Source organism: Pleurodeles waltl, chromosome 5 (assembly GCF_031143425.1).
Source record: "Pleurodeles waltl isolate 20211129_DDA chromosome 5, aPleWal1.hap1.20221129, whole genome shotgun sequence".
NCBI classification, from domain to species: Eukaryota; Metazoa; Chordata; class Amphibia; order Caudata; family Salamandridae; genus Pleurodeles; species Pleurodeles waltl.
Genome location: NC_090444.1, coordinates 1,819,540,575 through 1,819,566,983, shown reverse-complemented (window position 1 = coordinate 1,819,566,983; position 26,409 = coordinate 1,819,540,575). Strand labels below are relative to the sequence as shown.

The window sequence follows — 26,409 nt, the reverse complement described above, 5'->3', positions numbered from 1 at the left end:
CGGCACTGTTTGGGCCTTTTTCGGTGCCGACGGTCGGTCACCGAATTTATGGGTGGAGCCATGGCCTGGCGGCAGTGGCGTCCCCTGGGCCTTATAAATCTTCCTCTGAGTGGTTTTCGACGACTTACTCACGGTTTGTGTATCGTCGAATCCTTCGGAGTCTGAGTCTTGGATCGAGAAGGTACCTTCCTCTTCTTGTTCCTCTAACTCTCGGTGGGCTGTCGGCGCGGACGCCATCTGAAGTCTTCTGGCTCGACGGTCTCGGAGTGTTTTTCGGGACCGGAACGCACGACAGGCCTCGCAGGTGTCTTCACTGTGCTCAGGTGACAGGCACAGGTTACAGACCAAGTGTTGGTCTGTATAGGGGTATTTATTGTGGCATTTGGGGCAGAAACGGAACGGGGTCCGTTCCATCGGCGTTCTTCAGCACGCGGTCGGGCCGACCAGGCCCCGACGGGGGATCGAAAAAACTACCCCCGAAGGGCACCGGAGCTCTTCGATCCTTCGACACGGTGTTGAATCTAACTACGCCGATCCCGAACGCAACAATACCGACGAAAATCTTCCGAAATTAGCTATCTTTCCGTTCCGAAACTCGGAGCGACAGGAACACGTCCGAACCCGATGGCGGAAAAAAAACAATCGAAGATGGAGTCGACGCCCATGCGCAATGGAGACAAAAGGAGGAGTCACTCGGTCCCGTGACTCGAAAGACTTCTTCGAAGAAAAACAACTTGTAACACTCCGGCCCAACACCAGATGGCGAGCTATTGCAAAACATGCGTATCTACAGCGACAGATGCCATCGAACTTATTTTTATGCTAATAAGCTCTTTCTATCACACAGCCTTGAAAACGTGTGGAAGCTAATTCACCATAGCAAAACATTTGCCAGCTATATAAAGGGCTATAAAAAGATGTTTCAATATAAAATACACATCAAAATTGGATCAAGAGGATTTCTTTTTAGATACAAGTCGTTCAGTACTGCGATTCCTCCAACTTTTCAGTTTCTTACTGTGCGTCTATCCTAAATCTCAAACACATTAATAAAAAAATGAACATATTTGAAGTGTGCCTAGTGTAGAGAGATAGGCTCTGTAGCTACCTGCCAGAGGATGCCAAACGTCAACCCCTTCATTGTTAGAAGGATAATAGGACCACCAAGAGTTATGGCGTACAAATGACCAAAGAAGGTTGCCTGTATTCAACAGTACTATGCACAAAAAACACCACAATTCAGTGAATTCGTATTTTTTATTTTGAATCAGGAATAATATACCTGTGAATAAACAAATAATTAGAGAAAAACTAGATGGCAAAAGGGAGACTAATGACTACCTGGCGACACCATGGCTTTGCATGGTCCGGTCTATATCAGAGGCAAAAAATAAAAAGGCATAAGGCAGTCTGACTTCAAGTGCCTGTTTCAAATTAAAATAGCAAGACATTGAACTGTGTTTCCTTCAATTTTGTATTTTTTTTTTCGATACGCACTACACTTGTTTGTTTTTTGTTACTTTTGGAGTTGAAAACCCCAAAACACAAGGCACCCATCCTTGATACAGGCCTACACTTTACTAAGTGATGGCCTAGTGTGTAAATCTTTTCATTTAGCTTAGTCTCATGCTAGGATAGTAAAGTCTTTAATTTGACACATTTATGACAAATGAGAACGCAAATACAGAAGACTTAAGTCTTTCAAAAAGAGGTATAACGGATAATCAGAAAGATGTTTTCATGTTTCGTACCAACAGCTCACTCTTTCTAAGCCTTACACGGCTTAAAAGGTCTATGCTCAAGCACTCCATCCACAAGTACCCAGGAGACTTGAGGGACTTTTGAAAGCTTACAAGTACCAGTAACAATACCGGATCCACGCTCTGATGTATGCTTCCACCTGACCCACTGATAAATCAGAGTTCCATTTTAACTGAGAGCCCTATTACAAACGTGCTAAAAGGAAACACAAGTCAACAGCTTGTGATACAGAAACATGTCCCATGGTGTGTGTGTTACTCGAGGCTTCTTGGCTCCAATCCCGTGCAGGAGGCCTGCACGTTGACAGGTATTCTTACTTACCCAGTGCACAGTCCAGCTTGGCTTCGGAATAACTGATATAGGTACATGACAAACTTTTTATCACTTTGTTTGGTACACTGCCATCAACCCAGTGCTAAAAGAACATAGCATGAAACAACCATGTGACCATATGTTTTCATGATAGAGTTTTTTTTAAAAAGTTTGAGGAAAATCACATACTTAAAACAAATGAAAAATATCTAAAAATGTTCAATACATGATTCATAGCAAATCGGTAATGAGAAGCTAGGAAATAAACAAATCTCAGCCATATCGCTGGCTAGATCTTTAGAATTAAAACGAAATACCCACGTCTGTGACTTGATTTGTTTGACCTGTATGAAATTGTACCAACTTGGAAGAATAGAAGACAGAAAACTACTGCTGCTGCTTCTGAAACTACTAAGTTGAGCACTTAGCCACATTATAAACTGTTACCCTGTTTTTTTTTTTTTTTTTAAACAAACACAGAAAACCTCTAGCACCAGCTTTTCATCATTTGAACATACACACTTGGAGACAGGCATCTTTTGAATGTTTCAATAGTATAGAAGGCATTTTAATAGACGGCTTTGTAAAGCAATATTCATGTACATGAACACTGTATTAGCAGCCCTCGACAAACCATATGAAGATCGTACATAAATGCCTTTAACGTGGCAGTTTTAACAATCCATCTGCAATATAAATCCTAATTAATTTTAAGAGATGACGTTTTAAATATTGTATTTGTAAATTATGCTGCACTTGGTTTAAATTAACTGTTAATACATTATTTCTATTCAATATTTCAGCTTCTTTTTTTGTAAAATATCACAGTGGGTTAATGAATATGGATAAGTTACTTACCTGTAAATCCTAGTTCTCTTCCAGGGGTATCCTCATCAAAGTCATAAACATTGAATATTCCCGCCCTTGTGCGGGGACCCCGGAGCATATATATATAAAATACATACATATTATCATGTGTAAAACAGCAATGCAGGCTATAATCATAAATAGGCTAAAATGCTTTATTTCTATGCAAGTTTTTTTTTTTTTTTTCATATTATAAAATCACAATAGATCATAAATATCTACCTAAGCCCCAAAAACTGGACTTAGGGAAGTAAACAGCAGTAAATAGCAGAGAAAAATAGAAAAAAACACATTGAAAAACAATGAAGCATTCTTAGCCAATAGGCTGCATGCAGGTTAACACAGGAGAACCATAAAAACTTTGGCACCGTGCCTTTAAGACCCTGAGCACCTCCAGTATCCCACCATGCCTCAAGGGGTGAAGGGAAGGTGACAGTTGGTTCACAGTTAGGTCAGTACTTTTTTACGGTGACAATCTGTGTAACTGATCAGAAAGATAATCTGTCCTGCACTTCTAGGAGACTTGAGTCCGGGGAGGAGGGTGGGTTGTTTATGACTTTGATGAGGATACCCCTGGAAGAGAACTAGGATTTACAGGTAAGTAACTTATCCTTCTCTTCCAGGGGATCCTCATCAATAGTCATAAACATTGAATAGATTAGCAAGCCCATCCCTAGACTCTGCGGACTGTCTGAAAGAAGTGCAGGAAAGAATACATATTCATGCAAATAGATTTCTAAGAGAGGCCTGCCCCACCTGGGCATCCGCTCTTGCATCCGAGTCTAAACAGTAATGCTTAGTAAAGGTATGCACAGACTTCCATGTAGCAGCCTTACAAATCTCGGAAATTGGTACATTGTTAAGGAGGGCAGCAGTAGCCGCTTTTCCCCTTGTGGAATGCGCTTTTGGCCTATCCAGTAATTGCTTATTAGCCAGCTGGTAAGTGTTAACAATACAAGACACAATCCATCTTGATATCGTTCGTTTAGACGCTGCCTCTCCTGTTCTTAAATGACCATAATTCAGAAACAAATGGTTAGAATGTCTAATCGGTTTTGTTTTGTCCAAATAGAATTTCAGCACTCTTTTCAAGTCTAAAGAATGCAATGCTTTCTCAGCCGGAGTCTCCGGATTGGGAAAGAAAGTCGGTAAAGATATAGTCTGATTGATATGGAATTCTGACACCACCTTCGGAAGGAAAGATGGGTGAGTTCGCAGAACCACTCTATTATCGTGAAAAACCGTGTACGGTTCTCTGCAAGACAGAGCCTGAATTTCGCTGACCCTCCTCGCTGAAGTAATGGCCACCAAAAAAGCCGTCTTCCACGTAAGGTGCTGTAAAGAGGCCTTGTGGATAGGTTCAAAGGGAGGGCCCATAAGTTTTGACAGGACTACATTCAGTTCCCATGGAGGAGAAGGTCTCCGAATGGGAGGAAAAACCTTTTTCAAGCCTTCTAAGAAATCCTTGACTACAGGTATCGTAAAGAAGGATTCCTGAGAAGGCGACTTACGATAAGCTGTAATTGCCGACAAATGTACCTTAATAGATGATACCTGCAGACCAGACTTCGCCAGATGAAGCAAATAGGACAGTATGACATCCTCCTGAGCTCGTATGGGGTTTATACCTTGTTGAGAGCACCAGATGTAAAATCTCTTCCACTTAAAAGCGTAAGAACGCCGCGTGGAAGGTCGTTTTGACTCTTTCAAGATGTTCATGCACTCCTGTGAGAGCCCTAGGTGCCCATACTGCAGGAATTCAGGAGCCATGCTGTCAAGCTCAGAGAGGGAAGGTTGGGATGTAGGATTCTGCCTTCCATTCTGTTCAGGAGATCCGGTCTGCACGGCAACCTCCTGTGAGGTTTTTCCGATAAGTTGAGTAGATCCGTGTACCAGAATTGGCGGGGCCATTGTGGCGCTATCAGAATCATTCTGGTTCTGGAGTTGTAAAGTTTGTTGATTACTGCCGGTATGAGGGGAATCGGTGGAAAGGCGTAGAGAAATATCCCTGACCAGTTGATCAACAGGGCATTCCCTTGAGATCCCGGACGGCAGAACCTGGATGCGAAGTCTGGGCATTTTTTGTTTACTTCGTCTGCAAAGAGATCCAACTGGGGTCGACCCCATTGACCGAAGATGTCCTCGGCGACTTCGTCGTGTAGGACCCAGTCGTGCGCGTCTTCCAGATGTCTGCTCAGGAAATCTGCCTCTACGTTTTGCTGACCTGGCAGGTGTACCGCTGTGATAGACATTCCCCTGGCCAGGAGCCAATGCCATATCGTTTGGGACTCTCGAGATAGAGGTAGTGATCTTGTTCCCCCCTGTTTGTTCAGATAATACATTGTGGTTGTATTGTCTGTCTGAATTAGGAGAGATTTCCCCTGAACCAATGGAGAGAAAGATTTGAGAGCCAGATGGACCGCTCTGAGCTCCAGTAGATTTATGTGATACAGGGGTGTGGAATTTATTAAAATATCTACATGTCCAGGGGACAGGTAGCTTCTCAAATCTACTTGTCCTGTAAAAAGATCTACTTGTCCCTTTGGTGCCATGTAGTGTGGCGCCAAATTATGGCAGCAATCTCATTATGTAAGAGCTCTGATAATAGCCTCTCTGATTATGCCAGGGCTACTACCACAGTAGGGCTTGAATACTTGCAGTTTCAATCCCTACTGTAGCAATTTCCTTATTTTGCCACCTTTCTGCAGATCTGCATACTGGGGCTGGAGGAAGCAGTAAGCAATAGTTCCAGGGCTGGAATGCCTTTGAGTCTGCAAACCTACTAACCTGCATGTTTTAAAGATTTTCACCAGCTTCTCTCTAATATTTTCCCATATTAAGAAAGGTTGGACATTTACTCCTGACAATGGCAAAATTAGAACTTCTTCCAGGGTTGGGAAGAAAGTGGCTGGAGGGAAAATGAACTTGCAAATGCTCAATAGATTTTCACATGAGCAAATCTACACATACATATTTACCCATGCTAAAATACAGTTCACAAATATTTTATAGGGGTACGACATATACCATGGGTGCACTTTTGTGACTTTCTTTAAGAATTTGGGGCCACATGTAGGTAGGTTCAGATTTGCGACCCGCAAATTGCGAGTCAGAGCGACTCGCAATTTGCGACTCGCAAATCCGAATGTAGGATGGTGTCCCTGACACCATCTGTGATTCGCAAGGGCTTCGCAAATGCCCACCTCATGAATAATCATGAGGTGGGTCGCAATTTGCAACCCCCTTGCGAATGGCGGCCCTCACAGGGATGGTGGCCTGCTGGAGACAGCAGACCACCATGTCTGTGACTGCTTTTCATTAAAGCAGTTTTTTATTTTTTTTGTAATGCAGCCCGTTTTCCTTAAAGGAAAACGAGATGCATTACAAAAATGAAAAATTAAACGTTTTCGTTTAATTTTTTCAGAGCAGGCAGTGGTCCGCAGGACCACTGCCTGCTCTGAAATTTTTTTTACAGTGACATTCACAATGGGGAAGGGGTCCCATGTGGACCCCTTCCCTTTTGCGAAAGTGTTAGCACCCATTTGAAATGGGTGCAAACTGCGATTGGTTTGCGCCCGCAAAACATTCCTACATTGCACTGCGAGTCGCAAACAGGAAGGGAACACCCCTTCCTAATTGCGAGGTTTGCCAGGTTACCGAATCGCAAAACTGGGTTTGTGCATCGCAATGTGCTTTTTGCACGTCGCAAACAGCGAAAGTCGCTGTTTGCGACATGCAAAAAGCTACATATATGTGGGTCTTGGTCCCTAATTAGGTCTGGTGTTAACAAAGACATTTTGTTTTTATTAAACTTCTATTTCTCTCCCTTTCGGCTGGCTTTACTGTGAGTGATCGCATTCTGCTCTTCCACAAGAAGCATATTGGCACACAAAGTAGTTTTGTTCAGTGTCAGGAACTACAGTGGCAATCAGTGACGTAACTAAACTGGAGGGTGCCCCTTTGCAATTAACATGGAGGAGCCCCCTCTTCAGACTCACTCAGTGCAGGTGATGTGCTGAAGGGGCCCCCTGGAGGGCGGCTGCGGGGCCTTTGTTATGCCACTGGTGGCAACGTGTGCTTTTAGAGTTCAAAAACGTTTTTTTTTTTTTTTTGCCAGTGTTTGTTACAATGTTGAGGGCCTGGTAGCTCCCACAACAATAAAGTGTTACAAAAACAAGACACGCATTGATGAAACTAAAAGACTTATAAAAATATGTCAGATCAGTTGGCTTTGTCAGTGTTTGTTTATTTTCATGCTTCCCATAATCGTGTTGAAAATGGTTACACTGATTTTCCATTAGAAATATTTTTGGGAAATACTAGCATGCATCAAAACATTTTACTATAGGACACTTCATTTGCATCTAATCAGAGAGCATTCTGGGAGCATTATACTTAGCCTCATAGCCTAAACTTTTCAAACATGTGTATACACGTTTTTTTGTTTTGTACTGGAACCAACGTCAGTAGTGAAGTGTGACCTTAAAACATTTATTTACAGCACTCACCCTAATAATGAAGGCTTTCAAATAATGAACCATAAATACAAGCTCGAACAGCATTATCTTTTGGAAACACATTACCTCAACTGCAGAGAGTTCCACTCTCTTTAAACAGGCAGCCAAAGGGTTTGTGCTGCAGAGGGTTGGGCCTACTTGTCCCAAGGACAAAGTAAACATAAAAACTTGTTGCCCTTGACCCCAAACAAGATGTCCCGGGCGTCGGGCTATAGGAATTCCACATCCCTGGTGATAGTTCTTTTCCTTGTCAGACCACAGACCCTGAGCTTGGAAGGAACCCAGATGAGCACCCCAACCCTGAAGAGACGCATCCGTTACCAGAGTGTCGGCTGGAATTGTCTGGTGAAACGGAGAACCTATCGACAGGTGAGGTCTGTGCATCCACCATTGTAGTGATTGAAAAGCCGCTGCTGGTAGTCGCACTCTGTCGTCCCAGCGACCAGTCTTTTGGCTCCAGTTGTTCTCTAATGCCTCCTGAAGGGGCCTCATGTGTAGCCTGGCGTTCGGGACAATGAAGATGCATGAAGCCATGGAGCCCAGAAGCGATGTCACCTGACGAGCAGTAGGTGCATCGGCTTTTAATAGTTGTTGACACTTCCTGTGGATCGATAAAAGTCGTTCCTCCGAAGGATACACTCTTTGGAGCTCTGTGTTTAGTATAGCTCCCAGGTAGTGGAGGTTTTGTGTTGGAATCAGGGTTGACTTGTTGTGGTTGATTTGAAGACCTAGAGACTCGAAAGTTCTTAGTACAATGTCTCGATGTTTTCTCGCCTGATCCGGAGAGGAAGCCTTCAATAACCAGTCGTCCAGGTAGGGGTAGACGAATATTTTTTGTCTTCGAAGATGTGCCGCTACCACTGCTATACATTTTGAAAAGACTCGGGTGCAGACTTCAGGCCGAATGGTAGGACTCTGAATTGGTAGTGCTGTGACGCTATTTGGAAACGTAAGAATTTCCGATGTTTGGATGCTATTGGGATGTGAAAATATGCATCCTGTAGGTCGATGGAGCACATCCAGTCTCCCTGATGCAGTTGCGGAACAATCTGGTGAAGGGCTAGCATCCTGAACTTCTGTTTTCTTATGTACTTGTTCAGGAGCCGTAAGTCCAGAATTGGCCTGAAGATGCCCTGTTGACCCTTTTTCGCCACCAGAAAGTAACGGGAGTACACCCCTTTTCCTCTTTGTGCCGGTGGAACCTTTTCTACAGCTTTCTTTTGTAGGAGTGCAAGAACTTCCTTGCGTAGCAGGCTGAGATGAGAAGGAAAACATCTTGCTGGTGGCAAGTGTGGAGGAGGTTTTTTGAAAAGAAGAGAATAGCCATGTTCGACAATATTGAGCACCCATTTGTCTTTTGTGATGGAGTGCCACTCGTGAAGATGATGCGTAATACTTCCCCCCACCGGAGTGGTGCACAGTGCTGAGGGAAGCAATGCTTCATTGCTTTGTTGGTGTCTTTGCTGTAGACTGTTGAGGTCTACTTGCCCCTCGGTCTCTTGTGGGTCTACGCGCCTGAAACAGGGGACGCCCCTGTCGTTGCTGTGGCCTCTGAGACCAGTGAGGGGTTTGAACCCTCTGCTGGAATGGGCGTCTGTCGTACGGCCTGTACCTCCGCCTGAAGTCTTTCTTACGTTCCAGGCCCACTGCCCTCAGTGTCCACCTCTGTTTTCATTCGGGCCATCTCTTCATCCGCGTGGGTACCGAACAACGAATTCCCGCTGAATGGGAGGTTTAAAATACGTTGTTGTGCTTCCTGTTTCAGACCAGTGAGCCGTAGCCAGGAAGACCTCCTAGCGCAGATTCCGTGCGCATACCCATGCGCAGCCAAATCCACCCCGTCCGCCGCCGCGCTGATGACCTGGTTAGATACTAGGCCCCCTTCCTGCAAGATTTCCTGGAAGTCCTGTCTATCTTCCCTGGGCAACTTCTCTGTAAATCTGTGGAGTGAGTCCCACAGAGAGCGGTCATATCTGCCCAGAAGTGCTGAGGCGCTGGAGACCTTCATAGCAGATGCCGCCGTACCGCACATCTTTCTCCCCAGGGAGTCTAGGTGTCTGCTCTCCTTATCCGGGGAGACTGTGGAAGATGATGCCACAGAGTGTGTTTTTCTGGCTGCGGCTAAGATAACAGAGTCCGGTGGCGGATCCTTCCGCAGGAACAAAGGATCTTGCTCCGGAGCTTTGTACTTCTTTTGAATCCTAGCCGGGGCAGACTTGAGAGTGGCTGGAGTCAGAAAGGTGTCCATAGTAGGTTGCAGCAAACCCGGTACTAGTGGCAGCAGTTTTCTCGAGACTGATCTGTGTTGTAGAGTCTCAAAGATAACTGAGGATGAGGTGGCCGGCTCCGGTACCTCAATATTTAGTTTCTGCGCTCCCCTTAAAAGAACCTCATTAAAAGTGGTGATATCATCCACCGGTGAGATCCTAGCAGGTGGAGAATCTGTCAGTGTGGGGGAGTAGCGCCCAACAGACGATCCTGAAGAAGACCAAGAGGGTGATCTTCTGTGTGGTGTTCGCGACCTGGTTCTCCTTCGGGAACGAGACCTGCTATGAGAAGCTGTAGCAGAGTGTGCAGGTCTTGTGGTCGGCTGACGAGGAGCAGAACGAGCCCGTCCTGCTCTAGTTGTAGGCGATGGCGTTCTAGGTAATGAGGCAGTAGGAGAATACATCCTAGAGTATTGGGAATCCGGGGATGCTGCCAGGCTATTCAGGCTCTCTAACCATCTAGGTGATAGAGTGATGGGAGAAACATGCCCGATGAGCCCGCTCTGGAATGGGATGATGCACTCCGTATAGAGACCACCGGTGAGGGAGCTTTATCCGCTGGCTCTACTGCCTGTGACACAGCTGAAGGTTGTGTCGACGTCGATTGCATCTTCGACGTCGAAAGAGCTGTTCTCGACGTCGAAGGTCTTGATGTTGAAAACCTTGACGTTGAATGTCTCGACGCCGAGCGTCGATCGTGGGATCTGGACCTACTCGCCGTCGTGTGCCTCGACGTTGAGTGACGAGTGGTCGACGGCGGATGTTCATGCCGTCGTGGCGATTTTGACGTCTTATCCTTCGACGCCAAGGGGCGAGACGTTCTCGATGGCGAACGGGAGCGCCGGAGATGGCTCGACGCCGAACGGCGGCCTGCCGTCGACGGAGATGTACCCCTGTGCTGTCCATGCTTCGACGCTATGTCCCTCGACGTCGGTCTGGACACCGTCAACGGCGATCTATGCCGGTGAGACGGTGGCAACGATGACGTCGATGGAGAACAAACAGGCACAATCCTACCTGTCGACGTCGATCTGGCCATTCCTTCTGTTGGAGGCCTGGGAAGTGAAGAGGCTGTTGACTTTTTCCTCTCCTGAAGCCCATGCAGCCTGATTTTCTCTCTGTCTTTGAGAGTCCTCCTTGACATCTTCTTACAATACTTGCAGGTGTCAGGACAGTGACTCTGTGGCAGGCAGACAATACACAGAGAGTGTGGGTCTGACTTGGCTTTCTTCTTCCCACAAGAAGGACATTTTACAAAAAGAGATGGCATTTTCTGTCAGAAAAGACTGCCAAACTCAGACAAAAGATGTTATCTGTCGAGTAAACAGGAAAAACACTATTTTTAGGGATTTTTCTGAAGAAAAACTCAGAAAAACTGAGAGCTCAATGCTCCAGGATCCTCTCAGAAGAAGCCGGAAAAAAGAACTGACCTAACTGTGAACCAACTGTCACCTTCCCTTCACCCCTGAGGCATGGTGGGATACTGGAGGTGCTCAGGGTCTTAAAGGCACGGTGCCAAAGTTTTTATGGTTCTCCTGTGTTAACCTGCATGCAGCCTATTGGCTAAGAATGCTTCATTGTTTTTCAATGTGGTTTTTTCTATTTTTCTCTGCTATTTACTGCTGTTTACTTCCCTAAGTCCAGTTTTTGGGGCTTAGGTAGATATTTATGATCTATTGTGATTTTATAATATGAAAAAAAAAAAAAAAAAAAAAAAAACTTGCATAGAAATAAAGCATTTTTGCCTATTTATGATTATAGCCTGCATTGCTGTTTTACACATGATAATATGTATGTATTTTATATATATATGCTCCGGGGTCCCCGCACAAGGGCGGGAATATTCAATGTTTATGACTATTGATGAGGATCCCCTGGAAGAGAAGCTACTTATTTGCATGCAATCTATTGCTGTATAGCTATTTTAACCGTAGTTTTATTTCAGCTAACTAGTCCTGTGCACCTTACCCCAGTTATATTTTATTTAGCAAGCCGCATTTGCGGTGATTGTTTTATTTTCCTCTAGTTAGTTGTTCTTCGCCTAGGACAGCACTACGTTCTTAGCAAGACATTTCTTTAACTCTGTGCTTTCCTCAAGGCTGCAGTAAGATAGGATTGCCCGCAAATGTGGTATGCTTCGTCTCCAATATTCACAGAAACATACACACTCTTATGTGGGGATCTTTCTTAAAACATCAGCTGTTTTACTATAAAAACACTTCCTAGTCCCATACACGTTAGAGGGAGATTCCAGCCAGATGAACACGACTGCATGCTGACCACTGATTGCTTCGCTACACTACAGCTGTTGGTTTAGACTGCCGACTCCCTGGCCCCCATGGGAACGGTGTCTTCTTAGACTACAGGCCTCCTTGTTCAGGTATGAGGGATGATGTCTTCCCAGGGGAAATAACCTGACGGGCGAATTAAAGTTTAACACGCTGTGCACTAACATAGCATAGGTAAGAGATAGATATACCTATATCTATCTATATATAACCCTTAGTGACAGTACGGTGGGACTATTTTTGTGTTTTACTCTCCTTGTTACAATTTTACTTTTATTGTGCTTTATCGTCTTAGTTATTGCAATACATTCTTTATTATCTAAGATGCAGTTACTTCAATAAATCCTTATTGAACTATAATCTGCCTCTTGTCTTTTCATGTGTGAGACCAATGTCACTGAGAAAAAAGGATGAGATCTGACTGACCATGATTCCCCTGAGGAGTCATGTATGTCATGCGCCCAGTTGCCATAATCGTCCCTGCTCTAGGGCGGAGACAAGATGCTGCTAGTTAGCCGAAAAACCCGGATGGGGCCGACAGGTGTCACATGGTGTGGGAGTAGACTCCGCTCCCCACAATACAGGTGATCCTGCCGCCCAAATCCTGTAGCCTCATTAGGATAATGAGAACCTACGAGACACTATGCTCTTTCACCCTTAGAGCACTACGATGAGCATGACAGACAAATCTGAAAGAACAGCACATACAAGCTTTATAGAATGAAAACTGCATTGAACGCAATATATACAGCGTCCATTCAGTTGGAGCTCAACATTTTGAGTCAGTAAAAAAGTCACCCTCAGGTTTTAAAAACATTTACCATAGCTAAATTTCCTAACATCTGTTTATGGTCTGTTTAGCATGTGGCAGCTGCCATCCATAGTTCAAATTTTAATGGCCCCATTTAATTGCAGCAAAGCGCAAATTGAACATATGCGGTTACTGGAACTGTGGTAAATGAAGGAGCGTGGCCCAGTAAATGCGCACGTGGGAGGTTGTATAAGAGTGCTAGAAAGACAGGCAAACAGTGCAGGGATGTTATTTTGAGGCAGAGGCAAGGGGTCACTTGACTGCTCGCGAGTAATGTGGCATGCATAATAAAAGCAAGCATTGGCAAAGTCAATCGATGTGGCCATGGCAAGGCTGCACTGTGGATTTTGTTTTGGTTGCAAAAAGAGGAAAAGAAGAATATGATTTTAGGTACATGTACACTTGCGTACAGCCAAAATGCCATCACTGACAATTAAGAGAGCCAATGGCTAGGGTGGCCTGTTCAAGTGCCATTCACATTTTACTTCTTCCGCACAGATGAAGAGGGATAACTGAAAACCTATGCAAGATCTATTAGGCACAGAGCAAACTCTTAGGGGTTGGATTGGAGTAAAGTTTTGCCATCCTTCCCTTGGGAGAGACTTCTTGTCAATTATGGCAACAGTTAGCCCTGTGACTTTAAAACTCCCAAATTAGTCTCTGAACACCCAAGGTGGTAGTAAAGGAGGGCTCCAGAAGCAATGTTGCTGTATTGCAATAATTTCCCAGTTGAAACGGCTTGCCATGGCAGCACCTGGGACAGGTAGACCCAAAGATGTGTTAAGAAGTCAAGAGCTGAAAGATATCTAAAGACACATACTGGAATTCATTGAAAACAATGGTGCTGTCCAAATGATGAAAATTAACGGATAGACCCACATTCCACCCCCAAAAGCCTCTCTCACCTTGAGTCGCAGGATTACTGCACTGGGTGTCATCGTCGGATGTGGAGCTTAGGTTTAGCCCGAGATCTTCAAACTTTTTCTTCTTATTGGTCAATGGGCTGACTACTTCGGTAGGCTCTGTCCGTCTCTTCATTGTTACTATAATAAGAAGTTACAGTTCATGTTTTAATATATGTACACCTCAACCCAAAGATGAAAGATCTGGTAGAAATACACCATTGAGAAAAAGTTAGCTTGGAGGCATACACCGATAACACAATGGGAGTCAATGCTGACAGTTTTAACTAAAATCAAGAGCACCACAATGTTACTGTGAACTGATTTTTGACAAGTGACATAAGACAATTTTAAAAAGAGAAGTGGTAGGAATGAAGTTATCTACATTTGTCTGCTTAAAGGAAGCATGTAAGGGGACAGGAGAGACGTTGTTATTGGGAGGTAGGAGGGTTGCCTTCAGTGTACCCCTTAAGTCAATAATTTCCTGTCTCTTTTAGGTTCCACAGGTAAGCTTCCTTAAAAAATAAAAAAAAAGCATATATCCCTGTTCTGAAGTGTTTTTGTGTCATTGTGTCATGTTTACCTTGATCCCACCCCTCCACCTGTCATTAAAGATTGTAGTGGTAAATTATTATTGGAGAGGTGTTTTGGACTGCTTGTTTTTACGTTTTCTGAACTAAAGTAGAGTGGGTTGTTCCAGATTGTCTTTAATTTTAGTGTAAGCGAAGAGTAACATACAAAATATTGTAGCTGATAGCATATAATTCAGCACAGCGCAGAGGTGTTTTTCTGCCAGTGTCTCCTCTCTAAGAATCGCAGGTCTGGTAAGAAACCTATAAATGAACCATTAGTTTTATTTGTTAAAGACCACCTACCACTATGTTTTTCATCCCCATTACAAACTCATTTCAAAAAGTAAACATCTGAAAGAGTAAGTACAGTGATGGGTGGACCACTACAGTGGGAACCGTCACCTGGAAATACCATTCTTGGTCAACCAGTAACAGCATCATCCACCAGTTCAAGTGCTCCAAACCATAGTTAAGCGGTATCTAAAAGTGAATTCCTTCAAGGAAGATCAGAACAACTTTGGTGTCTGATGCCCATATAATTAATTTGAACAGCCTTACACATAGGCCTTCTTTCCTGCGTAAAGAAGCTGCTTCGTCTTCGCTTTGGGCTTATGCCAACATTTGAGTTCCTCACTCAAGTGGAAACTCTCCTCAGCAGCGAAAATGCAAGTTATGACTTTAGTCACAAGTCATAGCTTGTACAAGTTATGCTCACCCGCCCTTCATTGTTGCTTCCGCTGCGGAAATGGCTACAAACGCTATTTTTACAGTTAAGCATCTGCCAAAGGGGAAGCACAAACACACAGTAATACTTAATATCAAGCAGGAGCGGCTCACGGCAAGCAGAAGGGTCAGGGCAGCGCATTAAAATAAAAATTAATTTAAAAAAAACACTTACCTTAACCCTGTGCGTCGTTCCGCTCCTTCGTCTCTGTCACTGCAGGCACAGGCTCCCAGCCTGCCCTGCGGCCAATCCTGACGCTGCTCAAAGCAGCATCAGGATTAGCTGGGTGCGCCCGGGCGCTCCCAGGCAGACTGGGAGCCTGTGCAGGCTCTCTCCAGCCCGGCAACTGTGTTGCTGGGCTGGAGAGAGCCTACTGCGCATGTGTGTTTGGCCGGCTCAAGACGGCCAGCCAAACACAAGTGCACTCTGAGGGTGGAGTACTGAGCACTCCCCCTCACTGCTCGTCACCCCGCGGCCCGCCCCTTTAAAAGAAAACAATAATAAACAAAGTTTATTTTCGTTTTCTTCTAAAGGTTTTGCAGCTGCTGCTGCTGGCAGAGGGGTGACGCTCCTCTGCCCTAATGGAGGAGCCACCCCTGATATCAAGTTAAGCAGCCTCAGTTCTTTAAGAAAGATCTGATGTGAACCACAAAACAACAGCATGTATCTAACTTGCTCTAGTTTCTGAAGCCAGGGTGGTATAATCCTAATCAGTTAAACTTCTTCTGTACCTTTCCAGAGTGCTACCCGTGATGAAAGGTTTTAGTTTTCTCTGTGTTATTTTACCAATGTTATTGTTGAAAAAATGGTTTTGATTAGCTACATAACAAACATTTTCATGGTATTGAGTCTGTGTGGTGCACTGTACAGCAAAAGTGGTGTCTCCCTTAAAACTGAAATAGCTGACAAGTTGTATTTCTTGTAGGAAAAACCTTAAAAGATTCACGTCAATTATCTAATCCTGCATTTTGCTTGCACCTCAGGTGGGCCTAATCTGCCTCTTGCGTTCCCCATAGTGACATGAAACTCTTCTGGGTGAACTCAAGGACACTTAGCACAGCACACTACATGATGGCTCCCTTCAGAAGGTCCAGCTTCCATGTTCCAAGGGCAGTCAGTGTACTTGCATCTCAGAGGATTGGCACCCATGCCCGATTTCTGGGCACACTCTACATTCTATCACTGTAAACAAATGTCTACACTCTTAAAACTGCATAGCAGGTAAAATGTACGTAAGATACATTTGTAGCGAGAACAGGAACTGATAATATATAAAGATAAAGGCATAGCAGGGTAGCTAAAATGTGTGCACTAGTTGCTTTTTTTTATAGTTTTGGATGCTTAGTATTATACACGGAGTATTTTGTCAGTGGGTGGAATAATTGATGTGAATGAGTCAATGGAAGCCATGACGTCCTTGTCACAATTCACAAACCATGAATTTTGGATAGAACAGATTCATATTGTTGGAACTTTGCAGGGCAAATATAAAAGGATAAGACAGCCAAGTATAAGTGATTACACACAGAAAACAGTTACAATTAGTGGGTTCTAAATGATTCGACAATGCTGTTTCACAGGTATATTACTTTGAGGACCCCCAATCAGTCTACACTCAAAACAGACTACTGGATGAGAGAGCACACAGATAAAGATACTGCGCCTGTTGATGTGCACAGGTGGCTATTCGTTGCCGCTGTTGAATGTAGAGAGGGACATGATGCACAAGAGACTATGCTTTAATTAGTCCTGATGCTCCGAAACTCCTTCACGGGAACTGGCTTATGCCATACTGCGGCCGTGAGGTTATGGTGTCCTAAAGCACGAATGAAGTAAGATGTATATTATCTCAGGGTTAGGTTACAAGGGATCGGTATTTCAGATTGAGATACTAGGGATGACAAGAAGGGTTGAGGAATGAAGCGAAGTCCACGTGCCTACTGTGCCTGTACATTCCCAAATGCTATTACGGTCTTTCGGAATGCTTTAATTTATGAAGGTGTGTTATTGTAAATAGCCAACAACCATGGCCCACTAACCTTTTGTTTTGTGTTGGCTTGTACACTCAAAGCGCTGAAAAACTCAAGAGACTGGGTTCAAAATACATTTTGCTGTTGTACTTTAATACAAAAGAAAGGAAGTGGAATAACCAGCTTTGAAAAATCTTTACAATGATGCCAGACCTGCAGGTCTAGTAAAATGGATTCTACATGTGATCTAAGAGTAACGCCCTGGACCCTTATGTGGAAATATTTTTTTTGTAATTCAGTATGACAATTAAGCAATCCTGATTGTGGTTAAACTGTGTAAAGGTGTATGAATGAAATACATTTTGATTTAGGATAAATATTTGTGGAGTGCAGCACTACCTGACATTACTTTAATTTTGTGAAAGAAAAAAACATTTGAGCCGGACTGGGACACTTCTTATGTCCTTTCATTACTAGTGTTACCATATGAGGCCACATCACAAGGACACTAATTTTTCAGTCCTACACTGTGAAATAATACTACAGCTTTCAATTTGCAATGGTTTCTTAAACATCAGTTCATTACTAGAAAAGAAGTGCACTTGTGACACTAAGTCACCTAGTAACCATCATTACAACTTTAACAGGTCAAGTAAAGTGGGCTAATACTAATAATAGGAAAGTCAAGATCTGGGCACGTGTTAAACTGCAGACTGGGGAGACCGAATGATATGCATTTTATGTAGTCAATGGTGTCCAGTGGGCATCCTAATTTCTTTAAATTGAGTAGCATTTCAGTTTGTTTAGCTGCACAGCTTACATTTTTATTGGCAAAACAAGATCATATAATAATAATAATAAAATACAATCATAGCAAAACCCACATATCAACTGCATGAAGGATGGAAGGAAAATCGGGCTCCAAATACCATGAACCAGTGGAGTCTGAGTGCCTTCTGCTGTAATGATGCAATGTCAGGCTAGAATTGGAGTGACATTGCTGTGGAATGTAAAATTAAAATGTTATGATTTGGAAAGGAGGTTAATTACTTGGGAGGCTAGCACACTGGGTATTTTGAAACGTAGGAAGAGTCACAAAGTCGCCGACTACTTTGCGGCTTTGGGACTCCTGCTGGCCATCGCTACTCTCACATTGCACTGGCGTTCAGCGTCCCCGCCGCCGGTGGAAACGGCCAAAAAAATAAGAGGCACTCTGATGAGGAGATGCCTGGTCTTATTAAACGCCCATCTCAAATCACTGGGCCATGATACTCTTACACTTCCGTCGACCCCCACGCACGGACACCATGCCACCTTAATAGGCTGTATTCTGCGCAGTTCGTGTCCCCCCTTTCAATTCAAAATGCAATACCTAGTTACACCACTGATGCGCATCACCCAAGCCTGAATGCTGGGAAATCTCACCCTCTCGCCCCTCTTTCTCATTCCACATCTATTCACTGCATCCCAGAACACAACCACCCTACGTCCATTACCGTTTATGCCTCGCTTTTTGTTGCACTCTAAAAGCGCATTTCTTTCAATGCAATACATGTTATGGTCCTCCCCTTAACCCCACAAGTATTTTTCTACCCCTGTTCTCCCCAGTTTACGTTCCTCATCAGCAGACTGCATATCCATCCATATCCATGCAGCAACCCTACGATCAAGATGTTTTCTTTTACGAATTTGACAACTGGAGTAATTGACAAGTACTGGTACATGTGATGTCTTCTGCTGCATATCTAATGAAACCTTTCTCAGTGTGAAAAGGAAAGCAAAATACTGTCTTGTGTGCACTGTAAGAAAAATTATGTAAAAAAAAATAATTATTTGGAAGGGAGGAAGTTGTTGTACTGGTATGGAGAGTTAAGGAGCAGAAAGCAGTTTGAATAGTTGAGCATCAAATAAATCTTCAGTTACTGAATCCTGATGTGTTTTCATGTTAATTGAGCACAACGTTATACAGACAGCCTATGCCTCCTGCACAACGGTAAAAAAAGATAAAACTACACATACTGTTGTATCTGAGGACTTACGTTTTTTCTCACACACACTCGCAGGATGCGTGGCACTTTGTGACTATGAAAAAAAAAAAAATGTCAACAATTCTGCACAAAGACAGGCACTGTGCAATAGAGTGATCTTACGCCTAACTAAACCCCACAAAGCTTGAGGCACCATTGTGCTCACTCCGAGCAGATGGCCGGCTGCACTGCCACAGATCCAATTGTTTGAGATCTCCTGTATTTTCATGATCCCTGGAAGTGGCAGAAGGCGTAACAATAAAGCTGCAAGCAGTATTTTAGGGATACACACATTTCTATGCCTCCCGTCAAAACCAGAGATGATTCAGAGTAATGCTATGTATAACAAAAGAACATTTACTTTTATGCAGTCCATTAAAATCAATGAAAAAATATAAATTAACTTAAATACTCCAGAACTGGTTAATATACTTTCTATAACTCCAATTCTACAATATTTGGGGTAAAGTGTATTTTAGAGACAAGGGCCCTGTTCAGAAAGGTGACTCTATACTTTTAGATTTACTCATGTCAATTTACTCTTACACTTTGTAGTAATTTTATTAAATTTTTCTATTCGTCATTTTAAAGTATTAAGTTCACTTTACGTCACCCCAAACTTACAAGTGTAAAGTTACTAGTAGCAGCTTTTCGAAAGTAGGTGAAGATTTCCCTATGTTATAGTATACAGAAAAGTTTTAAAACGTGTATTACATTTTAATGTGAAATAACTTTTTTGAATGTAGGAAAAAAAATTGTTAGAGCACTTAACTTAAGTGCATTAAAATATTAGGTTAAATATATTTCATATATAATTCTTGATGTAAATGTACAACCTGCAGTAAAATGTTAATTTTATTTTCTCTGTTCTAAAATTACTTTAAAAAAAAAAAAACATGTATAGAATTAATCTTACTTTTTCCGCAAAAAATAGGTTAAATTTTATAAAAGTTAAAAATGAATAAAAATGATTACAACATATCTATGTTTAATTACATATAATTTCTTGATTCTTCAATAAAACGTTTTTAAATAAGAATTATTTAAACATTATTTCCAATAGGGTTTCATTTTAAGTCCCTGCTCAATTATTCTCTATGGAAGGGTACTGCATTTCCAGTAGTTGGCCAGATGTGATGGTGGACGTTTTCCAGGTCTGAGCTGGAGTACATTTAGGTTTTGGGATTTTTTAGGCTCTTGTAATTTTTGAAGTGCAGCTTCTGAATAGAACCGGGCTCACTCTTTTGTGGATGGGTGACTGTCCCTTCCTAAACCGCTCCCTACCCTTCCATTAACATCTCCTTAACTATCCCTAATCCCCTCCCATTTTTAGCAAGTATTCCGCATTTTCCAGCCACTCCCCTTTAACTCATAGGTGTATGCGTGAGGAGCTTTCCGTGATCGTGGTGATCTCAGCATAGAAAATACAGAAGAAGCAGAGACCTTCGTCTGTAGGTTTGTGAAAACTATTTTATAGTATGTAAGTAGTACTACTAAATATACTACAAAACACAGTTTGTGGATAACCCTCTACAATTCTAAGACTAAAGATAGATGTGCGAGTTATTATGTTGAATAATTTGGTGGTTACTTCAATAACCCCTCTTTTGGTTTTGAGAAGAAGCCTATAAATATAGCTACTAACTAGCATTTCAAGTTACTTAGTACCTTTTTTTATTTAAGCATGTGCACACTGTGCATGTAAGCACTGCAAATGCAATGGGAATTAAAAAATAGGAAGCTAAACATAAGGAAGAGTACTCCGAGGGTATTCGGTACAGGACAAGAAGCCCCAAAAAGCACTTGTTGCTAACTAATTCCGTAAAGCAATGTGCTTCCCCCCCCAGCATAAACATCTATTAACTAAAATTTGAGGATGGAAAAAGAATACATTGGCTCAAATCTCAGATATTGCAATTGCTAACTCAGAAGTAACGAGGCAGAACCTCTTATACTTGAGGCCTTGAGATTTAAGGATCCAAATGAAAAGAGATTCCAGGAAAGATGTAATTTCACTGCACTTTGCAGAAACATTTGCCGGATTGTTTGTTCACTAAAATATACTGCTGTTTAGTAAACCCATCTATCAACAGGATTGTTGCCTGTTGAAAGAATTAGGTTTTTCACAGAATCAATAGTTCCGAGGATTCTTCCACATCCCAGAAATAAAGGCAAACAGCCATGGCTCTCACTTTAGAAAACAACATGGCCAGAAGGGGTTTGCATTCTGCACAGCAACAACACATACATATATAACCAAAGACAAAGCACCTGAATTGGGGCTGTTAATGTTTCTTTACGTTTTCGAACATCTGAGTTTCACCTACACATCCGGTTAAGCTTTTGCATATGAAAGAGGTCCAACATTGTCCATTTAAGGTGTAAAGCCTGGAAAACAAAAAGAGAGGAAACAATTAAAGACAAAACAAACAGGATCAGCTGGACTGTGTGACTGAACATTATAAGACCATACCGTGATCATACTCTGTATAAGCCAAAAGAACGAAAGACAAAGGGAATACTGAACCCCCCCAACAGTCTTTCACCCCAAATAACACAAATTAAAGGAGCGACCAGGAAGTGATGATAAACAGCCCTAAAAGTTTTTTTTAACCGTACCGTTGCTTGTTCTATTGCCCTACACTCCTGTGCCCCTAAGGAGATCTGTGTACATTCCACAGAGAAGATCCAGGAGAGGGGGGCTCACTACTGTGCAATGATCCACTAAATTGCAACTTTACCTGTTTCTTACACCCCATAGTCTCAGAAGAAAATGTACATATGCGCTGCTGGAATGAGGAAGTGCAGTGCTGAATACTTCTCTGGACCCCCAACAAATCACTACACTTCCTCATATTTTTGTGATGGAGAGATCTGGAATCTGAAGGGAAATACAAACCTACTTCAACCCAGCATTCCCCCCCGAAGCCTCTTGATAAAATTGGTACCTTATTTGTGTAGGTAGGCCTTTTGCCAGCAACAGAATGGGGTCCAAAACTCAACATAGATACATCACATTTTGGCACTGAAAACAGACCTTTTTTTTTTTTTGAAATGTGGGTAGCTGTGTGTTATGTGCCCTCGCTCAGCCGGCACCTGAGAAACCGAGCAAATCTGTGCATTTCTGAAAACTAGACTACAAGGGGTGGGCCAGGGGCGAAGGAGTTGTGCAGCTCTCGCCAGGTAATTTTACCCAGAAGCCCTTACAAACTACTTTGGTATAAAAAAAATTAAATAAAAAAAACATTTTTCTCACATTTCAGTGACAGAAAGTTCTGGAATCTGCGGAGAGCCACAAACTTCCTACAACCCCGAGGTCCTTCGTGTCCACCAATAAGAACGGTGCCCCATGTGTTGGTGGGCCAAGATACCACAACACCAAAGGTGCTAAATTGCTACACTGATACAGATAGAAAAGCTGTAGTATTTGGGGCCGTGCTGTGGTGCCACCTATGTAGTTTTTCTAACTAGACAACCAGGAGATTACAGGGTGGTGTGCCTTGTGTGGATTACATGAGATAGTCTTACTCCCAATGTCCCACTTTTTCCATTAATGATAAACCGCCCTCCGGCCCGCCCACACACCCCTCCAGGAACGAGACTAGGGATAACAACGTGGTGTATGGGGCATGCTCAAGTCCACTAACATCACATAAGAGAAAGCCAGCAAGTCGGAGGACGCGCAGCTGAACTTCCAGAGTCGGGTAAGTAGCTTGGTTAATTTTCCTAAAGCCCCAATATGAACTTTTATGCATGTGGAGCATAGCGAAGCCCAAACAAGCAGAATAAACATGAGCACTTGTGGGCAAGTGGGACAATAAACTCCAGCATTAACCTGTTATATACATCTACTGAGTCGGTGATGAAAGGTGGCAGCTGCAAGGGAAAGTTGACAGACAGAAGCGGCAGAACACCTATTTTTCCAATCTTTTTTACATCACTATATAATGAAAATATAGAAAAAGAACAGTAAAAAAAAAAAAAAAAAAAAAAAAAAAAAAAAAAAAAAACAACAACTACGGGATGGATTGGAGAATTATTTATCAAAGAACAATCTAAATGGTGGGAGGCTGTTATCCTTCAGAAATATGTGGATAATGAGGGAATTCTGAAGGGATTGAGGATTTTTACAGTACCTTCATATCAGTATCCAGGTACAGCCATGCTTGAAGTGTAGGCAGCTAACTCACATGCCTGCACAATAGTTATGCTTCGTATCATAATAAAATAGGCATGGAAAGACAGAGAAAATCTGCTATTGGAAACTGAAAAACTAACTTCAGAATTGAAAACATTAGCAACTAAAAAAACAGGAAATTTGATTACGAAATGGAAAAATAATTATAAAATTGGAAATGGAAGAAGAAATTAAAAATTAAAAAACAGAAAATTCTATCAATATTATAAACATTACCAGAACGGTCAAATACGAACATTTGGAAAGTAATTTGATCATTTGAGGAAAGAGAGAGGCCAGAACAATAACTTTATTGGATGTATCTGAAAAACAACTAGAAAAGTCAACAACCAGTACGGAAATACAGAATGACAGTAGTGCTAATAAAAGTGAGGTATAAACAAGTTCTGACTAAATTGGAATAAAAATCTATTTTTTAAAGGTTTTCCAACTCCTTACGACGGGCTGGCTCGAATCAAGACCCATTCAAGGATCTCCAGGAGGAAGTGGTTGAGAAGAAAAAGGACCAAACAAGAGAGGTACAAAGAAGAAAAAAGGCTCTGTGGACTCAAGGGGAATGAAAACAAGGGGCCAATCTTCAACCAATTAATGGAGCATCTTACTGCACTTCTTCTGATCTGAACTATAAAGATAGTCGGATTGGTCTCTTTACATTTACAAGAAAACTGAAAAGAAAAAAAGTGGTTTGCACAAAAACAGAATTTAGAACCTCAAACCTATGTCCCAACACCCACCAATTTGACTTTTAGTGGCAGTGAATTATTACATACTTTGAGTGATATGGATGAAAATATAATAGCTAATGCAGATCAGATTATGAATTTAGACAACGTTGATATTCCTATAGAAAGTAGCTGTCCTAATGGATTGAAACCAAAGTCATTTTTTGTCCCTACTGTGCCTCATAATGCAATCGATATTTTTGAGAAAAGGTGAACAAGAGGGTCAAAATTTAGTGTTATACATTGAAGGACTTACAGATCGAACCTACTATTGTAATCAATCTGACAAAGGGGGCAATATAGTCATCCTCGCTAAAGAAAAATATCTAGCGAGAGGGTATACACAGTTAAATGATATGTTGTATGTACATTCATAGCAAGACTTAACACAAGATTAGGCAAACAAACTGTATTATGGCAAACTGGTCTGAACAGGGTCTTATATAATGGGAAGAATACCAATATCTCAAATGCAACCATCCCATGATCGCAGTAGTTTATCTTTTTACCCAAACTGCACAAAACTCTATCAATCCCCCTGGCAGATCAATAGTTTCTTCAATAGGATGTCTGTTAGAAAATACTTCGCATTATGTAGATTTCTTTTCTTAACCCATTTGTGGAAACCCTACCTTCATGTATAAGAGATAGTGGTTAATTTTTTAGACTCATTTAACGTATAGGATGGGAGGATGATTACTATTTTATGAGCTTGAACGTTAACAGCTTATATACTTGCATTCCACATGATTTAGGAATAGTAGCATGCCACCACGTTCTTCGAGCACGCTCCCTTTCCTTTTTGTTTCATAATGGAACGCTATTTGACACAATCTGGTATTGTCTTAATATTATTTTTCCTCTTTGATGGTTGTCTATATCGGCAAACTCAGGGCACTGTGATGGGGACCGGTTTCATCCCATACAGGTCCATCTCTGCAGGTCTGTATCTTGGCTGGTGGGAGGAACAGGTCGTTAACAACATCCATCATTTTGATGACCACCTACTGCTCTGGGTGTGCTATATAGACAATAAGTTTGTCATCTGGAGAGGTTCAATGGATCAGGTTAATTTTGGAAGAGTGTTGAATGATAATAATTTGAACCTAAAAACAACCAGTCAAATAGATAAACATTTGATTGAATTTTTGGACCTCAAAACGGAAGTGAAAAATGCAACCCTAAGGCTTAAAATTATACAGAAAGAAAACAGCAGGTTGTAGTTTCTTACATGCCTCCAGCAATCTTCCCCAAAGCATCCCCTAAAGGAATTATTAAGAGCAAAAATGAATTGCAGTACTATACAGGTCTTTCCGGAAGGGGGGGGGGGGGTTAAAGAGTGGGTCTATACTGTTAATACTATACAGAAAGTGGAAGCAAGGGTGGAGAAAATCAAAAGAGAAAAAATCCTAATAGGAGTAACGAAAGAAAAAGAATGAATCGAATACTATCAGACTTATAACTATACATAATATATCAAACCACAAAAAATAACTTTTTTAGAAAACACTGGCACATTCTGCATACAGATGAGATTATTGCAAAATATCTGAATAATCACCCCAAACTGACTTTTAGAAAAAAGCTAATCATTAAGGGAATGCTTTGTAAGAATATGATCACAGAGACTATGACCCAGAAGGATGATTTACCCAGAAGATATTTTAAATTCACAAAATGCAAAGCATGTAGACGTAGAGTCCATGTAAAAATAGATATAATTCCCTTGTGTGGAAAAATCATTTAAAATCCGCAAACACCTTACTTGCAAATCTGATTTCTGCATTTATGGCCTAAAACGCATACTGTAAAAAATATTATAAAGGAAGCACTATTCATAGAACACGAGTGCTACAGTGAAGCAAGATAAAACAATATCCTGTTGCCAGGCTCTTCAAAGACTTTCATTCAAGTGATGTAGGGCAATTGCGTATGATTGTGTTTGACAGAACACCACCTAATATAAGAGAAGGTAACAGTTTTAAACCTGAGCTTTTTAGAGTCTTGATTCATACTGGATTTCAACACCATGAGTTCTATTTGACTGAATTTACACGAGGAGTTAGCAATACATTAAGGTTCATCCAATCAGATCATCTGTTTAACACATTTGTCTTATCCTCTACAGCAGAGGTCTTCAAACTGGGGGGCGGGCCCCCCTGGGGGGGCCTCAAGTGATCCCAGGGGGGGGGGGGGGCGCCAAACTCTGGCCAAAAGAAATATTATATAGATAACATGCCTTTGTTTTAAGCAAAAGCATGTTATTGCAGTTTTAAAAAGGTAACACTACTTAACTGCAATGTTTAAATAGGTTTAGACCTATTTAAACATTGCCATCTTTCTAAAATAAATGTGAAAAATTCTGAGGGGGGGCCCAATGATTTTTATTTTTCAATTGGGGGGGGGGCGGCATTAAAAAGTTTGAAGACCACTGCTCTACAGCAATAGACATCATTAATGCTCTCAACTCA

The 26,409-nt window shown here is 42.1% G+C and overlaps 1 protein-coding gene across 5 annotated transcripts in view; it reads right to left on the bottom strand.

Moving 5' to 3' along the window:
* The window catches only part of CMTR1 (cap methyltransferase 1), a 419,501-nt gene that overhangs the window by 351,619 nt on the left and 41,473 nt on the right, over positions 1 to 26,409 (bottom strand). For 3 of the 5 annotated variants that reach the window (XM_069236317.1, XM_069236315.1, XM_069236320.1), the window contains exons 2-4: positions 21,290 to 21,406; positions 19,031 to 19,073; positions 13,729 to 13,866 (exon numbers count right to left, since the gene is read on the bottom strand). In XM_069236317.1, the coding sequence (XP_069092418.1) occupies positions 13,729 to 13,861 (133 nt within the window). In that variant the 5' untranslated portion in view covers positions 13,862 to 13,866; positions 19,031 to 19,073; positions 21,290 to 21,406. The remainder of the gene's footprint in view (positions 1 to 13,728; positions 13,867 to 19,030; positions 19,074 to 21,289; positions 21,407 to 26,409) is intronic. The other 2 variants (XM_069236319.1, XM_069236316.1) reach the window with 1 other exon arrangement.